The sequence below is a fragment of the Phascolarctos cinereus genome, unplaced genomic scaffold (genome assembly GCF_003287225.1).
Source record: "Phascolarctos cinereus isolate Bilbo 61053 unplaced genomic scaffold, phaCin_HiC Scaffold_5;HRSCAF=322, whole genome shotgun sequence".
In the NCBI taxonomy this organism is placed as follows: domain Eukaryota; kingdom Metazoa; phylum Chordata; class Mammalia; order Diprotodontia; family Phascolarctidae; genus Phascolarctos; species Phascolarctos cinereus.
The window spans coordinates 449,497,207-449,519,884 of NW_027555958.1; the positions used below are offsets into that span (position 1 = coordinate 449,497,207).

The following is a 22,678-nucleotide window of genomic DNA, read 5'->3' on the forward strand; positions in this document are numbered from 1 at the left end:
TAGGTTCTTTCCAGAGTAAAGCACAGTTGACTCAAGTTAGGCTAAACCTCATTTTCTAGATGAGGCCCAGAGCAGGACAAGGACTTGCTCAAGGTCATATAGCAATGAAGCAGAAGAGCAGACAATCTAGTACATAACTGTTAACTCCAGATCTGCAGTTTGGTGGTTCCCCCCCCCAATATTTTTCTGGGACACAAGAGAAGAGGCAAGAGCAACCAGAGAGAACTTAGAATATCTTTTATTATTAATATATTATGCTACAAAAATATTTTAACAAAATAACATTAATAACATTTTTTTCTCTTCATTACATTCTTTAGGAAATTCTTCACAAAACTTCAAAGGAGGAGTGTGGGGGTGAAAACCCACCCATTTGCTTTGGAAACATTTCAAACCCATAAGTCAGGAGGTGCTATTGCCAAGGGATGCCCATAGACTGGGAGGGTCAGCAGAGGTTCGGGCACCCCATTGAAAGAGGACAGAGGACAGGTACATTTCTGGGGAACCAGTGTGGAGCCTCTTGAAAACTCCTGAGGCAGACTCTTCCCAGATCCCTGGGGGCCCAGAAGGCCAGAGAGCCACACGTGACCTCTCCTTAGAATGGGTGACCACCCAGCCTGCCCACAGCAGGGGTAGTGCCCACCCTGAATTAAACTCAGCCAGTGCTTTCCAGGAAGGAATGCTGGTGAGCTGATGGATGGACTGATTTGGTGTTTGGGCCCAGGGAAGTACATTTTGAAGCCTTTGCTAATTTGGAATCTGCTTTCTCTCACCCCTACCCCACACACAAATAATCTTCTTCTACCTCAAAATAAAAAGCAGAGCACACCCCAGGCTTTGGTTTAAAATACTGACTATTCCTTTCTGCCATGTCAGTTCTGATTTAGTGCTTTGGGAAGGGTGGTAGGAGTGGGTTATTACCCTGCTTTGACAGGTGAAGAAACTGAGGCCCCCAGTGATGAAGTCAGATCCTCGGATTTAGCATGTGAGAGGACTTTGGAGTCTGACTTCCTCCTTTACAAAGGTAGGCATGAAGATCCAGAGAAGGGCCAAGTTTTGCCCAGTCATGTCATGGCAAACTGGAAAGTTAGGAATAGAACCCAGGTCTCATTACTTAATGTTCAGAGCATCATCGACATTGTTAACCCAAGGCTATCCAAAAAGCTACTTCTGACAACTGCTGGAGCCTCATTTTCCCCATTTGTAAAATGAGGAAAGTGAGATGAGAGCATCTTAGAGATGCCTCTTAGAATGTTTATTGTGCCATAGTCTAAATCCCTCCCAGCTCTGACTTTCTGTTCATCTGATCTTTTCTAGCTCTGATGCTCCACAGTCTACATTCTGACATTGCTGCCAACCCTAAATCCCATAACTCTGTGACAACCTGAAATTCCAGAGATGGAGGACTAGAGGAGGTGCCTCTGACTGACATCTGTCCTGAAGAAGACCAGGTCCTGGCTCCATCCATTCACCATGTCCAAGGTCCAGGGATAGACTGTTGATTTGATTAGTTCTGGAATAACAGAGGAGAGGAGAAGGGGATAGGGTGGGGCGGGGACCTGAGTCACAAGTCACATCCACACATGGAGACAACACACGTGTTTACATCACATTTCGTGTGGACATGTGTTTGTGATTCCAAGAACTCACCATATATCCTCAAGCTCTTGTCTCAAAGCCAGCTCCTTCTAGCTCTCAGCCACAGATTGGCTAGGAGCTGAAAGCACTTCATCAAAGACATTCCCGAGGTGCTGATAGAAGCGGGCAGAGAACAGCTCCCATGGTCCATAGCGTCCCAAAGGGCTTCCCCCAGGGATTGGGGCTGTGGACAGACCCCTGCTCACTGACACGCCAGATACTTTATCAGGAAAAGTGGGCTCTGCACACTGGGAGTCAGCAAGGGAGCAGGGTCCCCAGCTGGAACAGGACACGGGGGAGAAGGGATGTAGGGGACTCGGCAGCCATGCTGAGGGGCTGTGCAGAAGCAGGCAGCCCAGACAGTAAGAGGATTGGAGACCAGGCTGTACAAACATCAGTTTAAGGAACTGGGGATATTAAGGCAGAAGAAAACAAGCTATCAGCTGTCAGCTTCAAATACTAAAGGATTTTGTGTGGAAGAGGGATTAGCCTTGTTCAGCTTGGCCCCAGAGAGCAAAACAGAGAGCAGTCAGGGGAAGTACAAAAAGACACATTCAGATTGGCTCTAAGGAAAATCTTCACCATTACAGCCGCTCAACTGTGGAATGGGCCACCTTAGCAAGTAGTGAGTTCCCTGTCACTTCCAGTCTTCAAATAGACGCTGTATGACCACTAGGCAGAGAGATTGCTGAGAGGATTGTCATTCAGACACAGACTGGACTAAGCCCCTGAGATCCCTTCCAACTCACAGACTGTATGTAGACTTTAGAATGTAAGCCCCCTGAGGGTAGGGACATGTGTGTGTGTGTGTGTGTGTGTGTGTGTGTGTGTGTGTGTGTGTGTGTGTGTGTGTCTGGGAGCACAGGGCAGGAAACACAGCACACACTTAACAATACTTGTTGACTGACAAGAAGGCCTCTGAGGGCCAGCACCTTGGAGTAGCCTCATTTGAATGAATGAATGAATAAATAAAGCATTGCTTAAGCCCTTACTGCATACAAAGCACTGTGCTAGGACTAGAAATAGAAAAGCCAGACAGTCCCTGCTCTCAAAAAGCTAGCCTTCAAATTCACTTTCCCCATCTGGATGACAGGGTCCTTGAGAGCTGACCTTGTTTCCCGCATCTGTTTCTAAAACTAATGGAGAGGAAAGCAGAAAAAGTGAGTCAGGACTTGGCCCCACCCAGGCCTGGGCACAAAGGATTCTTGGGGCCAACCTCTATTGAGGGACTGTTTTCGCCAACACTTTCTTTCCTATGGAACCGAAGCCACACTCACCAGGCCAGCCTCCCCAGAGGTGGCAGCGGGCATGTCAGAGGGAAGTCTGGCCCGTGTGTTTCTAATTCCTTTACACTTATCTCACCAAAATCCTGTTTTGCAAGCTCTGTTTGATGTCCAACAAGCCATTGGAGCCCCCTTCCTAAGCTCGCTAAGCCCCTTTCTCTCAGAAGTCGGAAGTGTCTTCTTTGCCAAGGAGAAGCCAGCCAGGTTGGAGATTTCACGTTCCACTCCTGGTGCGGGGATGGTGAAGGGCCAGTAGACTCTGGAGAGTGTGGCTGGTTGGTTCTCCCGTGCATGGCCCTGGCCCTGCCGACTGGAACAAAGCCTTGTGAAGAGAGGTCCCTGCACGAAGATGGGCCTGGGGGTGGGGTCCAGCTCACGCAGAACAGCATCTGGTCCTGAGCTCAGACACAGTCGGGTGATGAGTCTGCAGGGAGCCACAGAGGCTTGTCAGCACCATCCCTGGAGCAGTCAGGCCCCAGCTCGGTCACTTCTTGGCCAGATACTCTGCCTGGGGATAGCTTCATAGGACCCAGAGCTGGAAAGGACCCCAGACCCTCTCCAGTCCAGCCCTCTCATAGAGGGAAAAAAGAGTCCCAGAACTAGAGCAAGTCATCGGCTTAAGGTCCTACAATGTTTAAGCATAAGTGCCAGAATTTAAACCCAAGTTCTGGAACCATGGCGACGTGGAAAGACCAGGGGATTTGGAGTTAGCAAACCTCGCCCAAAGCTCAGCTCTGCCCCGTCACATTTGTGCAACCTTGGACAAATCACTTGCCCTCTCTAGACCTTGATCCCTTCCTCTGTAGAGTGGGGGGTGGGGGTGGGGAGAGAAGTTGGGGGGTGTAGGGAGTGAACTAAGTAATCTCCAAGGTAGCCTAGAGTTCCCAATATATGATCCTCTGACTCTAAATTCAGTTGTTTCCAGCATTTGGCTTTGCCTCATTACAAAGGATTACTCAGGCTAGGGAAAACAAGATTCTTACAGTCTAATCAGCAGGGTCCCAAAGAGACATGGGCTGCTTTGAAAGGTAGTGAGCTCTTCTTTTTTTCGAGGAGAGGCTGGCTGATTATCCATCAAGGAAACTGTTGCAGGGATTATTGTTCATGGGGTTACGCCGCTGGGGTCCCTTCCAACTCAGAGTCTGAGATCCTGAGCTTCTCTGTTTCCTGTCTATTGGCATCTTGCCTTACCCCGAGGGCAGCATCTTTGTGTTGCTCCAGAGATCTCTTCCTGAGGCTTGGTCACCAAGGCTAAGGCCCAGGATGGTGTGTGGGGAAACAGCTTTGACACAGTCCAGAAACTGGCTTTCACTTCTATTCAAATGATGCTATTCCTCTTCTTAAGCTTGAGTCCTAAGCAGGGGCCTCCTCCTCTGGGAAGCCCACCTTGAGTGCCTTAGATATCCCTGAGCTGAGCAGAGCTTACGAAGAGCCTCACAGCACTTACTATCCACTGCACAACTTAATGTCTTCAAAGGTCACCTGGAGGATTCGCCATGATTTCTTTTGTAGGTTGACTTCTTGCTTGTGGATTTTCTCTGTCACCAGATTCCCAGAAGGCAGGAGCTCAGTTCTCCCATAAGGCACCCAAGCACAGACACAGGCACTGTGGGGATTCAGGAAAGAGCTCCGGTGATTGGCTGGCTGGTTGAGTTAAGGGCCAAGTGTGTTCTTGATGGGTCAGTCACAATAGGAAAGCTGAGTTTGCCACAGAACTCTCATCATAGATCAAGACCCAATACTAGGCTTTCATAGACCCTGACTCTGACCCTAGACTAAGCCTGACTTCAATCATAGAGCAAACTTAGACCCAGGTCCCAGGCTAAGCCCTGATCCTGGCCTTAGAATTAGGTCTGCCACGGGCCTGACTGCGGTTTCTGCCCTTACAGAATTCACATCCTAACACCTGCTTTGTGCCCATCTGGCTTCTCTATCGTTTGAGTTCAGGAAAGGGCTGGAGAAGGTGAAGGGCATCCTCTGTCCCTCTTCTAACCCCAGGGCTGTTCCATGTCCCTGCCCCCTGCCCTCTGCTTCCAGCTATGGATGAGCAGCATTGCAAACAGACTGGAATCCTCATCTGGACAGAGGAGAAACATTTCAGGGCCGAGAATTCAAAGCCCTGGGTTCCAGCCCTGGCTTGCCTTCCTTACCCTCTTGGGCCTCAGCTGCTTGCCCTCTCTAAAGTTTCTCTGGCTCTAAATTTCAGAGACCTCTATGGTAAGACCAACTTGTCCAACTGGCCCCAAACCTCAAGAGTTTTTCACCTACTGTGAGACCTGAGAGAAGGTCCTGCCCCTCCATAGACCTCAGTTTCCCCCTCTGTGAAATAAAGGAATTAGATGTGATGATTTCTAAATCCTCTGAAAGTCTTTCTTTATGTGATTTTAGGTGAGTTGCTTGGCCTCAGTTTTCCCATCTGCCAAATGGGGATAATATTATTCATTTTCTCTCCTTTCCAGGGCTTCCTTCTGAGATATATTTCTCCTGACCTATGCTCCAGTCTCACTTCTCTTATGTAACCCTGGACAAGGCCCTTCCTCTCTCTGAATCTCAATCCCCATCACTGAAAACAATGGGGTGAGGCTTAATGTTCTCAACGCTTTCTTCTAACTCTGGGGTATCCCTCTTCCTTGGTGACCAGCTTGTTGTCGCACGGCCACATGAAGGAACACCACTCATTCTATGTTTTGGTCAAGTCACCTGCCTGGGGGTACCAGGTGAATTCAAAGGTGAATTCGGTGACTGCTCTGGGCTTTCACAATAGCAGCATATGCATGAGCAAACGTCTTCCCAGTGATGGGACAAGGCACCCTTTCCCACCCTACTGAGCCCAAGACCCCCTCTGGAGCAGCTACTTCCCAGGGTTGGGGTTGAGGGGCTCCATTTCTAACATTCATCCTCCCAGACCTTTGGTTGAAACCATGTGTCATGTGAGTCTATCATCCCGATTCCTACAGAGTGTGGGCAGCCACTTCAATCCTATAGTTCCTGGGGAAGGCAAAATACAAACACTGACTGCCCTTGCCCAGTCTAAAGCTTGCTCTGAACCCTTAGGGAGGAAGATGTTAAAGTCACAGATAGGAAATATTCATTTAGCTGGGTGGTCGGCAATACAGTTTAATAAGTGTATTATTAACATATACATCATAAAAATAAGTTTATCGTAGAATAAATATGCCTTTTTTTTTAAAACATGGACAAATATATTACAAAACAAGCCCCATAGTACTAGGGGAAATTAAGATCCTTCTACAAAAAAGAAGATGTAAGTCAGTATCATGAGAAAGCTTTTAGTGTTTCCCAGAAATGTGTCAAGCCCTCCCCAGGAGGCCAGAATCCTCCTGGGATGTTGGGAGATAGCCCTAGGAGCTTCCCAGGGGGCAGGGGAGGATAGCCACACCCTCAGAATCAATTCATAAATTACCACAGTCTCTACTCCTGCTATTGCACCTGGGATCGATGGAAGTCAGGATGGCCGCACCACATGCAGGAGGATGGCGCCAGTCGTGATGAGAAGGAAGGAAGTCAGGGGAGAAGTGCCCGAGGCTGAGCTTCTGGAGGGCCCTGGGGGTTCTGGTGGGGCTGGTGGGGGCCAATGCTCTAGCTGTTTGGCAAACCTGGTGGGAGGCTTGGCGGTGTCATAGCCGTTGGTAGCCTTGGATGGAGAAGGCACTGTGGTTGTACTAGAAGGAAAAAGAAATCCATGCCATCAGCTCTGTCAGGGGCTGCCTTGCCTGGCCAGGATGCTCATCTCTGTAGAAGAAGCTCCCTCCCATCCCTCCCTGTGCCAGACCTTGGAAGGTTCCACAGCCACTAGCAGTCAATGTTGGTGGGATAGGTTGGGAGTAGGGTTGGGGAAGGTACTTTTCATGTTGCTGATGGCGAGAGGGGAATAGGAAAGAATGCATTTATCCATTCTACCACCACCAACAATGATAGTAGTAACAGAAGTCATATATATATATATATACACAGACACTACATGTACATATACATATATATATATATATACACATATGTATAATAACCTTTATAATAACCTTGAAACTACTACAGACCAAAATAAAGAAGTTGTGTGACGTGCAAGGAGTAGAGGATCAGTAGGGAGGAAGCTTCTGACTCAAAGTCTGGGGATCCTTGCATAATAACCTTGGTTGTGTGGTTAGTGGACGAATGATTGACGATTGTGATAGGAGGGTCTAACCTCTGCATTTTGAGTGAGAAAACAGGCTCAGAGGCATGACATGGCTTCCACATAGTTACACAGCTAGTCTCTCATGATCTTGGGTCTATTAGGCTTTTCATTGTATTTCGTTTCTAATATAACCAACCATGCAACTAATGAAACAACTATTCAAATGATTTCCCAACCATCCATCCAGCGAACCGTATAACCAAATAGTCCTCATCAAATCAACCATAAAACCACACAGGCAAATATCCATCCATCAACCCAACCATCCATCAACCCAACTATACACCAACCCAACCATCCATCCATGAATCCACTCATTCATCTGTCCGTTCATCCAACTAACCAACCAAACACCTGACCACTAAGAAACTAGCCAAAAAACCCCCATCCAATCAATCATCTGGTTAACTAACTGGAGATATAACCAAGAAACCATCCATCTAACCAACTGACCGATCCACCAACCATACTACAAAATAACAGATCAACTATCTCATGAATCAACCAGCCAATATATCATCCATCCAGTCAACCAGCCAGCTAACCATTTATCCACCCGATACTCCATCCAACCAACCGACTGTCTACAACTACCCTACCAACCCATCCATCCAACCCACCGATCAACCAGCCCACGATATTGTGCCAAGAGTTCTGAATGTGGAGTCAGAAGGATTGAATTCAAATCTTCGTTCTGCCACTTGCTAGTGACATGACCTCAGGAAAGTTATGTAACCTCTATGTTTGCATTACATCTAATTTGTTGACCAGGAATAATAATACTTTCTTCTGTTCCCTAGTCATAGGCTTGTTAAGGGAGTCATATGAGTTCATGTATGTAAAATACCTTGAAATCATAAGAGACCGCACATATATGAATAATTACAATTCAGATGTTGCCAGATATGTAGATATACAAAGCAGAGAAGGTCGCTGCTCTCTAGAGGTTGAGAATAATCAGAAATCATCTGAGCCAACAGTACTGCAGGCACTTATGAAGTTATCTTTGAAGCAGTAAAAGGTTTCCAAGATGGCCATCCTCCTCTAATACCTGAAGCACTGTCACATCAACAGAAAATACAGTTTAGTGGAAAGAAGTCGTAGAATTCAGAACTAGGAAGGACTTACAGTTTACCTAGTCTAATCCTCTCAATAAATGCTTATTGGGTGGAATACCTGGCACGTGGTTTATGCTTGATAAATGCTTGTTGGCTGATATGAAGAAACTAAAACTCAAAAAGGAGATGCCTAACACCACACAGAAAGCACAAATGAGAATTTGGATTCAAAGCCAGCTAGCCACTTAACAGCTATTTATTATGCACTTAACATGTGCCAGGCACTGTGCTAAGCACAGTCATATTCTAATGGGCGAGGCATGGGGTTGGGGGGTGGGGACACACAAAACATATAAATAATTAGGTACAAACTGTGTAAAGAGTACGGCTCCATGTCTCTGCATAGAGTGCCTGGAGTGCCTTCTCTCCTAATCTCCAGCTTCTAGTTTCACTAGAAGCTCAAATCACACCTCTGCAGGAGTCTTTTCCTGGTCTCCTCCATTCCCCAAGCCACCTCCCCCCAACCCTTTAAGAGTTGAGTGGAGGATGGATTAAAGTGAGGGAATGGGTGAGACAGGAAGACCAATTAGAAGGCTATTGTAATAGTCCAGGCAAGAGATGATGAGAACCCACAATATGGCAGCTGTCTTATGAGTTGAGAAAAGAAGATACATATGAGAGATGGTGTCAAGTTAGAAACAAGATTTGATAACCAAAGGACCATGAGGGTAACTAAAAGTAAGGAAATTAAGATAACGAGGTGAGTAGGGGACTGAGAGGAAGATGGTGGTGACCTTGATGGTGATAGGAAAATTGGAAGAAAGGATGGTTTCTGGGGAAAGATAATGTGTTCTCTTTTAGATACTGTGAGTCTGAAATGGTTAAAGGACATCGAATCGGAGATATCCAAAAGGCAGTTGGTGATGAGGGTCTGTAGCTTAGAAGAAAGACTAGGGTTGGATCTATTGATCTAGGGGGACACTGTCCTACCACCCCTAGTTTCCTTCAAAGCATGATCCATTCACTGCTGATGGCTCTAGGATTGTTTTCATTTGAGGCAGCATGGGAAAGGAAAAATACATTGTCTTTGGAGTCATGAGACCTGGGTTTGAATCCTATTTATGTCACTTGTATGTCACTTTAGGCAAATCCCCCCTGGGCCTCAGTTCTCTCCTCTGTAAAATGAGAGGGTTGAGATAGATGATCTCTTTTTGTTTATATGTATTTATTATTTTATTTTATTTTTTCCACTTAATAGTATATTAATTTTTACAATTACATGTAAAGACAGTTTTAAACATTTACTTTTATAAGATTTTGATTTCCAAATTTTTCTCCCTCCCTCCTTTTCTCCCCCTCCCAAGACAACAAACAATCTGATACAGGTTATACATGTGCAATCACATTAAACATATTTCCACATTAGTCATGTTGTGAAAGAAGAATCAGAAGAAAAGGGTAAAACCATGAGAAAGAAAAAGCAAAAGAAAAGTGAAAATAGTATGCTTCAATCTGCATTCACACTCCATGGTTCTTTCTCTGGATGTGGATAGCATTTTTTTTTTATCATGAGTCTTTTGGAATTGTCTTGGATCATTGCATTGCTGAGAAGGGCCAAATCTATCAAAATTAGTCATCACACATTGTGGCTGTTACTGTGCACAATGTTCTCCTGGTTCTGCTCTCTTCACCCAGTACCAGTTTATATAAGTCTTTCCAGGTTTTTCTGAAGTCCGCTTGCTCATCATTTCTTACAGCACAGTAGTATTCCATTATATTCATATATCACAACTTGTTCAGCCATTCCCCAATTGATAGGCATCTCCTTAATTTCCACTTCTTTGCCACCACAAAAAGAGCTGCTATAGGCAGACTTCAGAAAAACCTGGAAAGACTTAGATGGATTGATGCTAAGTGAAGTGAGCAGAACCAGGAGAACATTGTACACAGTAACAGCCATGATATGAGATGACTAACTTTGATAGACTTAGCCCTTCTCAGCAATGCAATGATACAAGACAACTCCAAAGGTCTCATGGTGGAAAATGCTGTCCACGTGCAGAAAAAGAACTATGGACTCTGAATGCAGATCTAATCACATCATTTGATATCTCTCTTTTTTTTTGGTTTGTTTCTTCTTTCTTGTGGTTTCTCACATTGGTTCTAATTCTTCTTTAGAATATGACTAATGTGAAAATAGGTTCAACATGAATGTATATGTAGAGCCTATATCAAATTGCACATTGTCTTGGGGTGGGGGGAAAGCAGAGATGGGGAGAAAATTTTGGAACTCAAAATCTTATGGAAGTGAGTGTTGAAAACTAAAAATAAATAAATATATTTTTAAAAAAAGAGCTGCTATAAATGTTTGTACATGTGGGTCTTTTTCCCTTTTTAATGATCTCTTTGGGATACAGACCTAGTAGTAGTATTGTTGGATCAAAGGGTATGCACAATTTCGAGCCCTTTTGGCATAGTTCCAAATTGTTCTCCAGAATGGTTGGATCAGTTCATAACTCCACCAACAATGCACTAGTGTTCCAATTTTCCCAAATTTTCTCAAATATTTATCATTTTTCTTTTCTGTCATATTAGCCAATCTGAGAGGTGTGAAGTGATATCTCAATTATTTTAATTTTCATTTCTCTAATCAATAGTGATTTACAGCATTTTTATATGACTATAGATAGTCTATAGCTTTAATTTCTTCATCTGAAAAGTGTCTGTTCACATCCTTTGACCATTTATCATTTGGGGAATGACTTATATTCTTATAAAATTGATTCAGTTCTCTATATGTTTTAGAAATGAGGCCTTTATCAGAAATATTGGCCATAAAAATTGTTTCCAAGCTTTTTGCTTTCCTTCTAATCTTGGTTGCATTGGCTTTGTGTAAAAAATTTTTTAATTTAATTTAAAACTTTTAAATTTAATTTTTCCAGTTTTTCCAGCAGTTTTTATCAATAGTAAGTTCTTATCCCAGAAGCTGGAGTCTTTAGGTTTATCAAAGAATAGATTACTATAGTCATTTACTACTGTCTTGTGTACTTAACCTTTTTCACTGATCCACCATTCTATTTCCTAGCCATCCCAAATAGTTTTTGGTGATTGCTGCTTTATAATATAGTTTCAGATCTGATACAGCTAGGCCACCTTCCTTTGAATTTTGTCATTAATTCCTTTGATATCCTTGACCTTTTATTCTTCCAGATGAATTTTGTTATCATTTTTCTAGCTCTATAAAATAATTTTTGGTAGTTTGATTGGTATGGCACTGAATGAGTAAATTAGGTAGAATTGTCATTTTTATTATACTAGCTCAGCCTACCCATGAGCAAATGATATTTTTCCAATTGTTTAGATACGACTTCATTTTCTTAAAAAGTGTTTTGTAATTGTGTTAATTTAGTTCCTGGGTTTGTCTTGGCAGGGAGACTCCCAAATATTTTGTATTGTTTACAGTTATTTTAAATGGAATTTTTCTTTCTATCTCTTGCTGCTGGGCTTTGTTGGTAATATATACAGATGCTAGTGATTTATGTGGGTTTATTTTATATCCTGCCACTTTGCTAAGGTTGTTAATTATTTCAAGTAGTTTTTTAGTTGATTCTCTAGGATTCTCTAAGTATACCATTATATTATCTGCAAAGAGTGGTAGTTTAGTTTCTTCATTGCCTGTTCTAATTCCTTCCATTTCTTTTTCTTCTCTCATTGCTACAGCTAACATTTCTAGCACAATATTGAATAATTGCTGATGATAATGGGCATCCTTGTTTCACCCCTGATCTTTTGGGAAAGCTTCTAGTTTATCTCCATTACATATAATGCTTGCTGATGGTTTTAGATAGATACTACTTATCAATTTAAGGAAAACTCCACTTATTCTAGTGTTTTTAATAGGAATAGGTACTGTATTTTGTCAAAAGTTTTTTTCTGCATCTATTGAGATAATCATATGATCTCTGTTAGTTTTGTTACTGATATGGTCAATTATGCTGATAGTTTTCCTAATATTGAACCAGCCCTGCATTCCTGGTATAAATTCCACCTGGTCATAGTATATTATCCTCATAATAAATTGCTGTAATCTCTTTGCTAATCGTTGATTTAACATTTTTTCATCAATATTCATTAGGGAAATTGGTCTGCAATTTTCTTTCTCTGTTTTGGCTCTTCCTGGTTTAGGTATCAGCACTAAGTTTGTGTCATAAAAAGAATTTGGTATGCCTCCTTCACCTATTTTAAAAAATAGCTTATATAATATTGGAATTAGTCATTCTTTAAATGTTTGATAGAATTATTTGTAAATCTATCTGGCCTTGGAGATTTTTTCTTAGGGAGTTCATTGATGGCTTGTTCAATTTCTTTTTCTAAAATGGGGTTATTTAAGTATTTTATTTCCTCTTCTGTTAATCTGGGGAAAATTTATAGTTTTGTAAATATTCATCCATTTCACTTGGATTGTCAGATATATTGGCATACAGTTGGGCAAAATAGCTCTTAATTATTGCTTTAATTTCCTCTTCATTGGTGGTGAATTCACCCTTTTCATTTTTGATACTAGTAATTTGGTTTTCTTCTTTCTTTTTTTTAAATTAAATTAACCAAAGGTTTGTCTATTTTATTAGTTTTTTCATAAAACTAGATCTTAGTCTTATTTATTAGTTCAATAGTTTTCTTACTTTCAATTTTATTAATTTCATCTTTAATTTTCAGAATTTCTAATTTGATATTTAATTGAGGATTTTTAATGTTTCTTTTCTAGCTTTTTAAGTTGCATGCCCAATTTATTGATCTGTTTTTTCTCCATTTTATTCATGTAAGCATTTAGAGATATAAAATTTCCCCTGAGTACTGCTTTGGCTGCATCCCATAAATTTTGGTATGTTGTCTCATTGTTGTCATTTCCTTTGGTGAAATTATTGATTGTTTCTATGATTTGTTGTTTGATCCACTCATTCTTCAGGATTAGATTATTTAGTTTCCAATTGATTTGTAGTCTATCTTTCCATAGCCCTTTATTACACATAATTTTTGTTGCATCATGATCTGAAAAGGATCTGTTTAATATTTCTGCCTTTTTGCATTTGATTGTGAGGTTTTTATGCCCTAATATATGGTCAGTTTTTGTGTAGGTACCATGTACTGCTGAGAGAAAGGTATACTCCTTCCTGTCCTCATTCAGTTTTCTCCACAGGGCTATCATATCTAACTTTTTAAAAATTCTATGCACCGCCTTAACTTCTTTCTTGTTTATTTTATGATTAGATTTATCTAGTTCTGGGAGGAGAAGGTTGAGATCCCCCACTAGTATAGCTTTACTCTCTATTTCTTCCTGTACCTCACTTAACTTCTCCTCTAAGAATTTGGATGCTATACCACTTAATGCATATATGTTTAGTATTGATATTATTTCATTGTCTATGGTACCTTTTCACAAGATGCAGTTTCCTTCCTTATTTCTTTTAATTAGATCAATTTTTGCTTTTGCTTTGTCTGAGATCAGGATTGCTACTCCTTCAGCTGAAGCATAATATATATTCTGCTCCAGCCTTTTACCTTTACTCTGCTCTGTCTCTCTCTGTTTCAAATGTGTTTCTTGTAAATAAGGTAGTATAGGATTCTGGTTTTTAATCCACTCTGTTATCTGCTTCCATTTTATGGGAGAATTAATCCCATTCACATTTACAGTTAAGATTACTAACAGTATATTTATCTCCACTCAATTCCCCCCTCCCTTGTTTATAAGTTTCTCTCTCCTTTCACCCTGTCCCTCCTCCCCAGTGTTTTGCTTCTGACCACCCCTCTGCATCAGCCTCCCACTGTTTTTTCCCCTTTCCTCTCCTACTTTTCCCCTCCTTTTTATCCATCTCCCCTCTCTTTTCTTTCCCCTTTCCCTTCTTACTTCCCCACAGGGTAAGATAAATTTCTTTACCCAACTGAGTGTGCATGTTATTCCCTCTTTGAAGCTAAATCCAATGACAGTAAGGTTCAAACAATGCTCATTCCCTCTTTTCTTTCCTTCTACTGTAATAGGTCTTTTGTGTCTCTTCACGTGATGTAATTTACCCTATTCTGCCTCCTCCTTTCCTCTTCTCCCAGTACAATCCTTTTTTTCACCCCTTAATTTTTTATATTATCATATCAAAGTCAACCACCTGTGTAGGGATGTAAATGGTTTAACCTTATTGAATAACATGTTATTGGTTTTCTTTTCTATTTACCTTTTTACACTTCCCTTGAGTCTTATATTTGAAGATCAAATTTTCTGTTCAGCTCTTATCTTTTCATCAGAAAAGTTTGAAAGTCCCCTATTTCACTGAATATCCATCTTTTTTTTTTTTCCTGAAAGATTATGCTCAGTTTTTCTGGGTAGTTGATTCTTGGTTATAATCTAAGCTCCTTTGCCACTTGGAATATCATATTCCAAGCTTTCTGATCCTTTAATGTAGAAACTGCTAAGTCTTGTGTAATCCTTATTGTGGTTCCTTGATACTTGAATTGTTTCTTTCTGGTTGCCTGCAGTATTTTCTTCTTGGCCTGATAATTCTGGAATTTGGCTACAATATTCTTGGGAGTTTTTATTTTGGGGTTCTTTCAAGAGGTGATTGGTGGATTCTTACTGAAAGAATCTATTTTGCCCTCTGGTTCTAGAGTAACAGGGCAGTTTTCCTTGATAATTTCTTGAAAGGTGCTGTCCAGGCTCTTTCTTTGAACATGGTCTTCAGGTAGTCCAATAATTCTTAAATTATCTCTCCTAGATCTATTTTCCAGGTCTGTTGTCTTTCCAATAAGATAGTTTCCATTTTCTTCTATTTTATTCATTATTTTGATTTTATTTGACTGATTCTTGATATCTCATGTAGTCATTAGCTTCCACTTTCCCAATTCTAATTTTTAAGGAATTACGTTCTTCAGTTAACTTCTGTACCTTCTTTTCCATTTGGCCAATTCTATTTACAAGGAATTGGTTATTTCAGTCAGTTTTTGTCCTTCCTTTTCCAAGTTGTTGACTCTTTCCTGCATAACCCTCATTTCTTTTCCCAATTTTTCTTCTACCTCTCTTATTTGACTTTTAAAATCCTTTTTGAGCTCTTCCAAGGCTTTTTGGACTTGAGACCAATTCATATTCCCCTTTGAGCTTTAGCATGTAGAGATTTTGATGTTGTTATCCTCTCCTGAGCTTGTGTTTTGATCTTCCCTATCATCAAAGTATCTTTCTATGGTCAGGGTTCTTTTCTGTTTTGTTTGTTTGTTTGTTCATTTTTAAAGCCTATTCCACAGTTTTTAAAGTTGAGCTCTGCTCCCGGGGTATGGGGGGTCACTCTTCCAAGCTTCTTGTGCCGGGAGGAAGGGGCCTGGTCACTGGCTTTCTGTGCCAGGGCTTCAGGTGCTGGTGGCTTTCCCACTGTGCTGGGGCGGCCCAGTCTAGTCGCACCTGTTGTGTCCTGGGTTCCAAGGCTGGCAGTTTGCCGGATGTGTTGGGGTTAGAGGCCTCACAGCTAGCCTGCTGTGCCACTGGCCTGTTGAGCCAGAACTGTTAGGCCCCGGTTGCTGATTTGTGCTGTGGCTAAGAGCCTCCCACTGGCTTGTTCAGACCCTGCCTGCACTGGGCTGTGCTCCCCTTTTACCCAAGTGAGACAGACCTTTCCTGAAGTCCCTCTAAATTATCTTTTTAAATTTTTTTTTTTAGGCAATTGGGGTTAAGTGACTCGCCCAGGGTCACACAGCTAGTAAGTGTGTTTGGTTTGAGGCCGGATTTGAACTCAGGTCGTCCTGACTTCAGGGCCGGTGCTCTATCCCCTGCACCACCTAGCTGCCCCCCCCTTCTAAATTATCTTAAGCTGGAAAATTGTTTCACTCCATGTTTTTGTAGATTCTGTTGTTCCAAAATCAATTTACAGGCTTGAGTTAACATTGTTTCTGGGGAAACTGGGGAAAGCTCAAGCAACTTCCTAGCTCTTCTCCGTCATCTTGGTTCTGCCTCATAGATGATCTCTAGATGAGTTCTTCTAATTCCAAATCCATAATCTTCAGATTTTAGTAATAGTAGCTGGCATCTACACAGCACCATAAGCCTAGCAAAGTAGTTTGCTTGAGCTAAGCCCCGGGAAGCCTCTCCTGACCCATACCTGTCTCCCCCCAGCATGAAATTCTCTTTTATTTATACTTTGCATCTACATATGTGCTTGCACATCGTTTTGTCTATAGAATATAAACTCTTAAGGGCAGGAAGTATTTCAGTTCTGTCACTGTATGTCCAGCGCCAAGCACAGTGCCTGTCACATTGCTGGAGATCAGCAAAGCAAAAAACTGATGTACAGATACTGCTCTTTTCTCACAACAGCCTTGTAAGTAGTGTGATTGTTATAATACACATGTTTGAGACAAAGTGAGGCTCAGAGAAAGGAAGTATTTTGGATTCCCTGCCCCCAGCTCTGATACTCCTTGTTCTAAGGCCCCTCCCAGTTCTGACATTCCCTGTTCTTTTTTTTGGGGGGGGGCCTAGGCAATGATGTTAAGTGACTTGCCCAGGGTCACATAGCTGGTAAGCGTCAAGTGTCTGAGGCCACATTTGAACTCAGGTCCTCCTGAATCCAGGGCTGGTGCTGTATCCACTGCACCGCCCAGCTGCCCCCATTCCTTATTCTAAAGCCCCTCCCAGCCCTGACATTCCCTGTTCTGTGTTCTCAGGGCTCTCTCAGCTCAGTCTTGTTTCTCCGACTCATCTGGCCCTTGGAGTTATACTGATCCACAGCCTCCAGGACACATTCTAGCCCTACAACCTGGAGGTTTAAAGAAGCCTGTTGGGGTGCCTGGATCTCTCCTGCTCCAATGAGGCCCCAGGCCCCCACGGGCAGTGGCCAAATGACAGTGCCTCAGTTCCCCCAGGCTCTTTGAAGTGTCTCCTCTGAGGGTTCTCCCCCTCTCCCATCTAATGAGTTAAAGATGTGCTGCTCCCCTCTAATCTAGCCCTAGCCCTGCCTTCTGCCTGATTGGAATCAGCTTGGCAGGAAGAGAAGCAGTGTGTCATCCTCTCCAGGAGGATGTGTTGGGGTGTGTGTGTGTGTGTGTGTGTGTGCGTGGGCATGTGTGCGTGCGAACGGAGAACGGGGGAGGGAGCATCAGGTTAGAGGGAGGAAGAGATTTCTTGACAGGGAGTGGAGACGGGCCATCACTGGAGAGACGTGAACAGCCCTCACTGGGTGGTGGGAGGCAGGCTGTGGGTGGTCTGAGCCTCGTCTGAAGTCATCCCCCAAAAGGAAATATGTCCTTGGCATGAGATTTCTTGGGAAGATCAGGCATTGAATCTGGACTTGGGGCTTTGAAATCAGAATCAGTCACGCAGAATCTCTGAGTGGAAGGGGCCTCAGAGGGTGTGTAGTCCAACCCATACCTGAGCAGGTACCCTTCCTACAACATTCCAGCCAAGGAGTTATCCAGTCTCTGTTCTAAAGCCTCTAGTGATAGAGAGCTCACTACCTGCATGATCCATTCACCATTGAAAGCTCTAGGATTGTTTTCATTCGAGGTAATCTGGTAAGGTGAAAAATACAGTGTTTTTGGACTCAGAGGGTCTGGGTTTGAATCCTATTTATGTCATATATTTGTGTGATCTTAGGCAATCACTTCATTCTCCTGGGACTCAGTTTCCCCCTGCAGACATCAAGGACCAGCTGGGTGGCACAGTGGATACAGTACCAGGCCCGCAATCAGGAAGACTTATCTCCCTCATCTGCAAAATGAGGTGGAAAAGAAAATGGCAAACCACTCTAGTATCTCCACCAAGAGCATCCTAAAAGGGGTCACAAAGAGTCAGACATGAATGAAAAAAGACTGAACAACAATCATGGGGAAGCTTTTCCTGATATCAAGCATATTACCTCTATTCAAGTTCCACTCATTGTCCCTGTTTCTGTCCTCTGGGGCCAAATGGACTGAGTATGAATCTTCTACTTGAATGCAATTATCATGCTCACCTCTTCACCTCCTCCATCCTCCAACCCCACTAAAATCTTCTCTTCACCTAAACATGTCTAGGTCCATCAACTGATCTTCATGTGTCATAGACTCAAAGCCCTCTTCTTCTGGACACTCTCCAGCTGATCAATATTCTTCCATTGTGTCTAGAACTGAATACAATTTTCCAGAAGAGGTCTGATGAGGGCAAAGTGTGGTGGGACTCTCACCTCTTTCCTGGAAGCTCAGCCTACTCTTAATGCAGCCCAAACTCACATTAGCATTTCTGGCCACCAATATGGGTCCACCCTGCAGTCCCACCAAAACTCTTAGATCTCTTTCAGAACAATTATTATCTAACCACTTCTCCCCTGCCTTAGTCATATGACATGGATTTTATTATATTTTTACCCATGTGCAAGACTCAACATGCCTCCCCATTGAATTTCATCTTATTAAAATCAGCCCAATCTTCTAGGTAGTGAAGGCCAGTTGGATCCTAACTGTATTTTCCACTGTTTTCATAATCCCTCCCAGATTTGGGTCATCTGCAAATTTAATGAACATGTTATCTATGCCTTTATCTTACTCACTGATAAAGTGGTTAAAAAACCCAAGGTATAGATCCTTATGGAACTCTGCTGGAGACATTCTGCCATGTTGACATGGCACCATTAACAACTACACTTTGAATCTGGCACCTGACCAGTTCTGAATCCATTAGATTGTGTTATTGTTTCAGCCATGAGAATAGAATGAAATATTATAGGAAAGGCTTGGCTGAAATCTAGGTAAATTCTATCCATGACATTTCTCTTATATACTGGTTTAATGTTAATCTAACATAACCAGTTCTTGATGAAGCCCAGTTAGCTTTTTGGAGCTGTTTCTTTGGATGTTCATCAATCATCTTCTTTAACGATCTCCTCTAGAATTTTCCCAAGATTCCAAGTCAAGCTCACTGGCCTAGAGTTCGCAGACTCTGATCTCTTTCTTTCCTTTTTTTTTTTCTTCTAAATCAGAACAACATTTGCCTGTCTCCAACCTTGTGGTACTGCTCCCAGTTTCCATGATCTCCCAAATGTCATTGACTGACTCAGCAATTGCATCTGCCCATTCTTTCTGGACCCAAGGATGATGCAGCTCCTCTGGACCAGATGAATTGAATTCCCTAAGGGAAGTTAAGTGTTCCCTTCCTATCTCCCTACTTATCTTAGGTATCTGTTGCCTGTTAGTCATTTTTGTTGTTATTTCCAAGGCGAAAGTCCTTTTCCTTTGTAGAGAAAATAGAAAATATAAGAACTGACCATCTCTGCCTTATCTCTGTTGTCATCATCCAATAAACTCTAAGCAAATGTCCCACTCCTTCTTTGATCCTCCTCTATATTCTCAATATAACTTTAAAAAAGCCTTTTTGGGGTCTAGATTCCTTCTCCATCCTCAGCTCATGCTAAGCTTGAGCATTGCTGACACTATTTTTGGAGGATCATGGGCCTTCTATAGTCATCCTCTATTGTCTGCCCTTCCCGTCATCTTCTGTTCAGTTCTTTTTAAAATCTAAGCTGTTTGGTGTGCTCCCTGTGCAACCACATTGGTCCTTTTGAGCAAGTCTCATTCTTCCTCCTCAATGGAATTGTTTTTCTTTGTGTTTTCACAAAATCTAGGATAATGTGTACATTTCCCTCAAATTTCCTGACATGCTCACCCCAGAAACAAATTCTTCCTTGTCAGTGAAAATCAGATCCGGAATAGAGTTTGAGTTTCTCTTGTTAGTTCCTGCATCTTCTGAAGGAACCCTTGCCCTAAATCATCATCAAGGCAAGTCAAGAAATTGCTCATGTTTGCAAGAGGGGTGGGGGGAGAGAGAGACACACTCAGAGAGAGAGAGACAGAGACAGAGACAGAGACAGAGAGAGGAGAAGAAGAAGAAAAGAAGAAGAAGAAGAAGAAGAAGAAGAAGAAGAAGAAGAAGAAGAAGAAGAAGAAGAAGAAGAAGAAGAAGAAGAAGAAGAAGAAGAAAGGAGAGAGAATCTCCAATAGATAGATGTCTGGATAAATATCAGCCCTCAATGCCAGACTTGTGATCTATTTCCCAGATGTCTCATCTGTTTCTTCTTTTTGTCCAGGCTGTCTGTAGTATATTCTAATGTCACAATCATCAGTTTTTCCATCCTTTGACCTTTACCAACACATTGCCATGCTCGGTTCCCCTCTGGTTCCTAGACTTATTCACATGCGTACACCTTCTAAATATACATTGTTATCACCCCACCCCCACCCCTACCCCTGTCTTGTTTCTTTTGAATAAGGTATACCTAAGCAGAGCCATTGTCCAGCCATGAGTTTCATCCCACCCAAGCCTCAGTGATCCCTCTGAGGTCAAATTAGGGCTTCAAGTTCTTCTTTGTGTGTTGCATAAACTTAAGGCGTTGGTGTATGGACACTTGAGACCCTTAGCTTTATGAATGGCCCCTTTCTTGGATTTTATCTCCTACAAATTTGTGGTCATCCCAGTTATTCTCCTTCCTTCCTTGTGGCTGCTTTTTGCAGTATCTAACTTGAGAAGACATAGGCAGTCTTCTCCCTCCCCCATCCTTTTTAGTTTGAAGCCCTCTTGATCAAATTTGCAAGATGCCTGATAAAAACATTCTGATCAGACTTTTTTAGGAGTACTCCATCTCTGGCCAGGAATCTATCAACCTTACATTGCAAGATATGATCCGGAAATCTAAATCCTGTTGTCAGACACCACCTCCTTGGCCAGCTGTTCACATCCATCTACTGTGTATGTAGGTTGTATGCACCTCATTATTTAGATGTTGTTATCCTCATTAGAATGTGAGATCCCTGAGGGCAGGTACTGTTTTTGCCTTTCTTTCTAGCCTCAGCACCCAGCACAGTTCCGGGCGTGTAGTAGACACTTAATAAATGCTTGTTGTTAACTGACAAACAGCTGCCTCAGTACTCTTGAGAAAAGCACCAACTAGCATCACTTTTCAATTTTTTCTTCCTCCATGGATCACTGGACGACCTCTCACTTGAGAGTTTCTGTAGTTCCACATTTGGAACATAAGGGAAAAAAATCACTGGATTCTGGCAGAAGAACCAATATCACACCCCCTACTACAAAACCTGCACAATATGCCCTGTACTTTATAACCACTGAAAATTTCAGCCTTGGTTCTTGAAACTGTGGGTTTTTATACCTCCACTCTGTCCATAGTTCTTCAGGCACTCTGTCTACTAGATCTAATTGCTTAAATCTATGTATCACCTCTACTTCCTATTCATAAGGGATGTTATTTAGGTCATACCTATGCATCTGATGGTTTTCCCTACTTTCTTTAAGTTGAATTTTACAATAAGAAGCTCATGATCTGAGCCACAATCAGCTCCAGGTCTTGTTTTAACTGTATAGAGTTTCTTCACCTTTGGTGGCAAAATACGCAACCAGTCTGATTATGTCATTGATCATCTGGTGGTGTCCATGTGTAGAGTTGCTGTTGAAAAAGAGTGTTTTCTATGACCAAGTGAGCTATCTTGACAAAACTCTATCAGTCTATAATGAAAGCTGAGCACCACAGAATTGATGCTTTCCAGTTGTGGAGCTGGAGAAGACTTTGGAGAGTCCCTTGGACAGCAAAGAGATCAAATCAGTCAATACTTATTAATTCAGACTATTATTGGAAGGACAAATACTAAAGCTGAAATGTAAATGCTTTGACCATGTAAGGAGAAGACAGGACACATTGGAAAAGACCCTGATGTTGGGAAAGATGGAAGACAAAAGGAGAAGGGGATGGCAGAGGATGAGAGGACAGAGGATGAGATGGACAGACGGTATCACGGAAGCAACGAATATGAGCTTGGACAGACTTCGAGAGATAGTGGAAGACAGAAGGGCCTGTGGTCCATGGGATCATGAAGAGTCCAACATGACTGAATGAACAACCAGAAAGCCACACCTCAATGCTCTGCACCTGGTTACAACTTTTTACAGTCAATTTTTAATTTTTAAAAGTTAAAACTTTTTATAGCCAATTTGTTCCAACCCCAATCCACTCTATCCATGACACAATTCTCCATTTATTCCATTTGCCTTTTCTTCCTTACTTCGCTTTGCCTTGCTAACTATCATCTCCTTCTTGAGTCTACCTACTCAGGTTCTACTCCATAATTATCCATATGCCTTTTGAATCCATTTGTATCCTCCTTAATTGCCCTTGACTTTATTTCTTTTATAATCCAGAAGTAGGATCAGGACTAGCCTTAAGTTCATTCTTCCAGTTTTCCTCAATTTCTCTCCCACCCCCTTTCAACCTCAACTACTTCACTAGGCTAAGCTCTTTGACGGCACCTATAGGATTTCCTCCTAATTATTGAACTAAAGTCTTTCTCTCATAAATACATAGAGAAATAGATAAATGGAACATCTCTCTCTCTCTGCTCCCACCAAAGTTGAAAGTAGAATTTTTAGGTCCCTCTGAGCTCTGCCTTTCTCTGTTCTAAGGTGAATTCCAGCTCTGACATTGTCTGTTATGAGC

General features: G+C 42.2%; 1 protein-coding gene across 2 annotated transcripts in view; it reads right to left on the bottom strand.

The window, feature by feature from the left end:
• Positions 1 to 221: 221 nt before the first annotated feature.
• Positions 222 to 22,678, bottom strand: part of TRABD2B (TraB domain containing 2B) — a 245,585-nt gene continuing 223,128 nt past the window's right edge. The window contains exons 7-8 of one of the 2 annotated variants that reach the window (XM_020987700.2): positions 6,372 to 6,604; positions 222 to 1,513 (exon numbers count right to left, since the gene is read on the bottom strand). In XM_020987700.2, coding sequence (XP_020843359.1) covers positions 6,388 to 6,604 — 217 coding nt within the window. In that variant the 3' untranslated portion in view covers positions 222 to 1,513; positions 6,372 to 6,387. Of the gene's footprint in view, positions 6,605 to 22,678 lie in introns of both variants that reach the window. The other variant, XM_020987699.2, reaches the window with a different exon arrangement.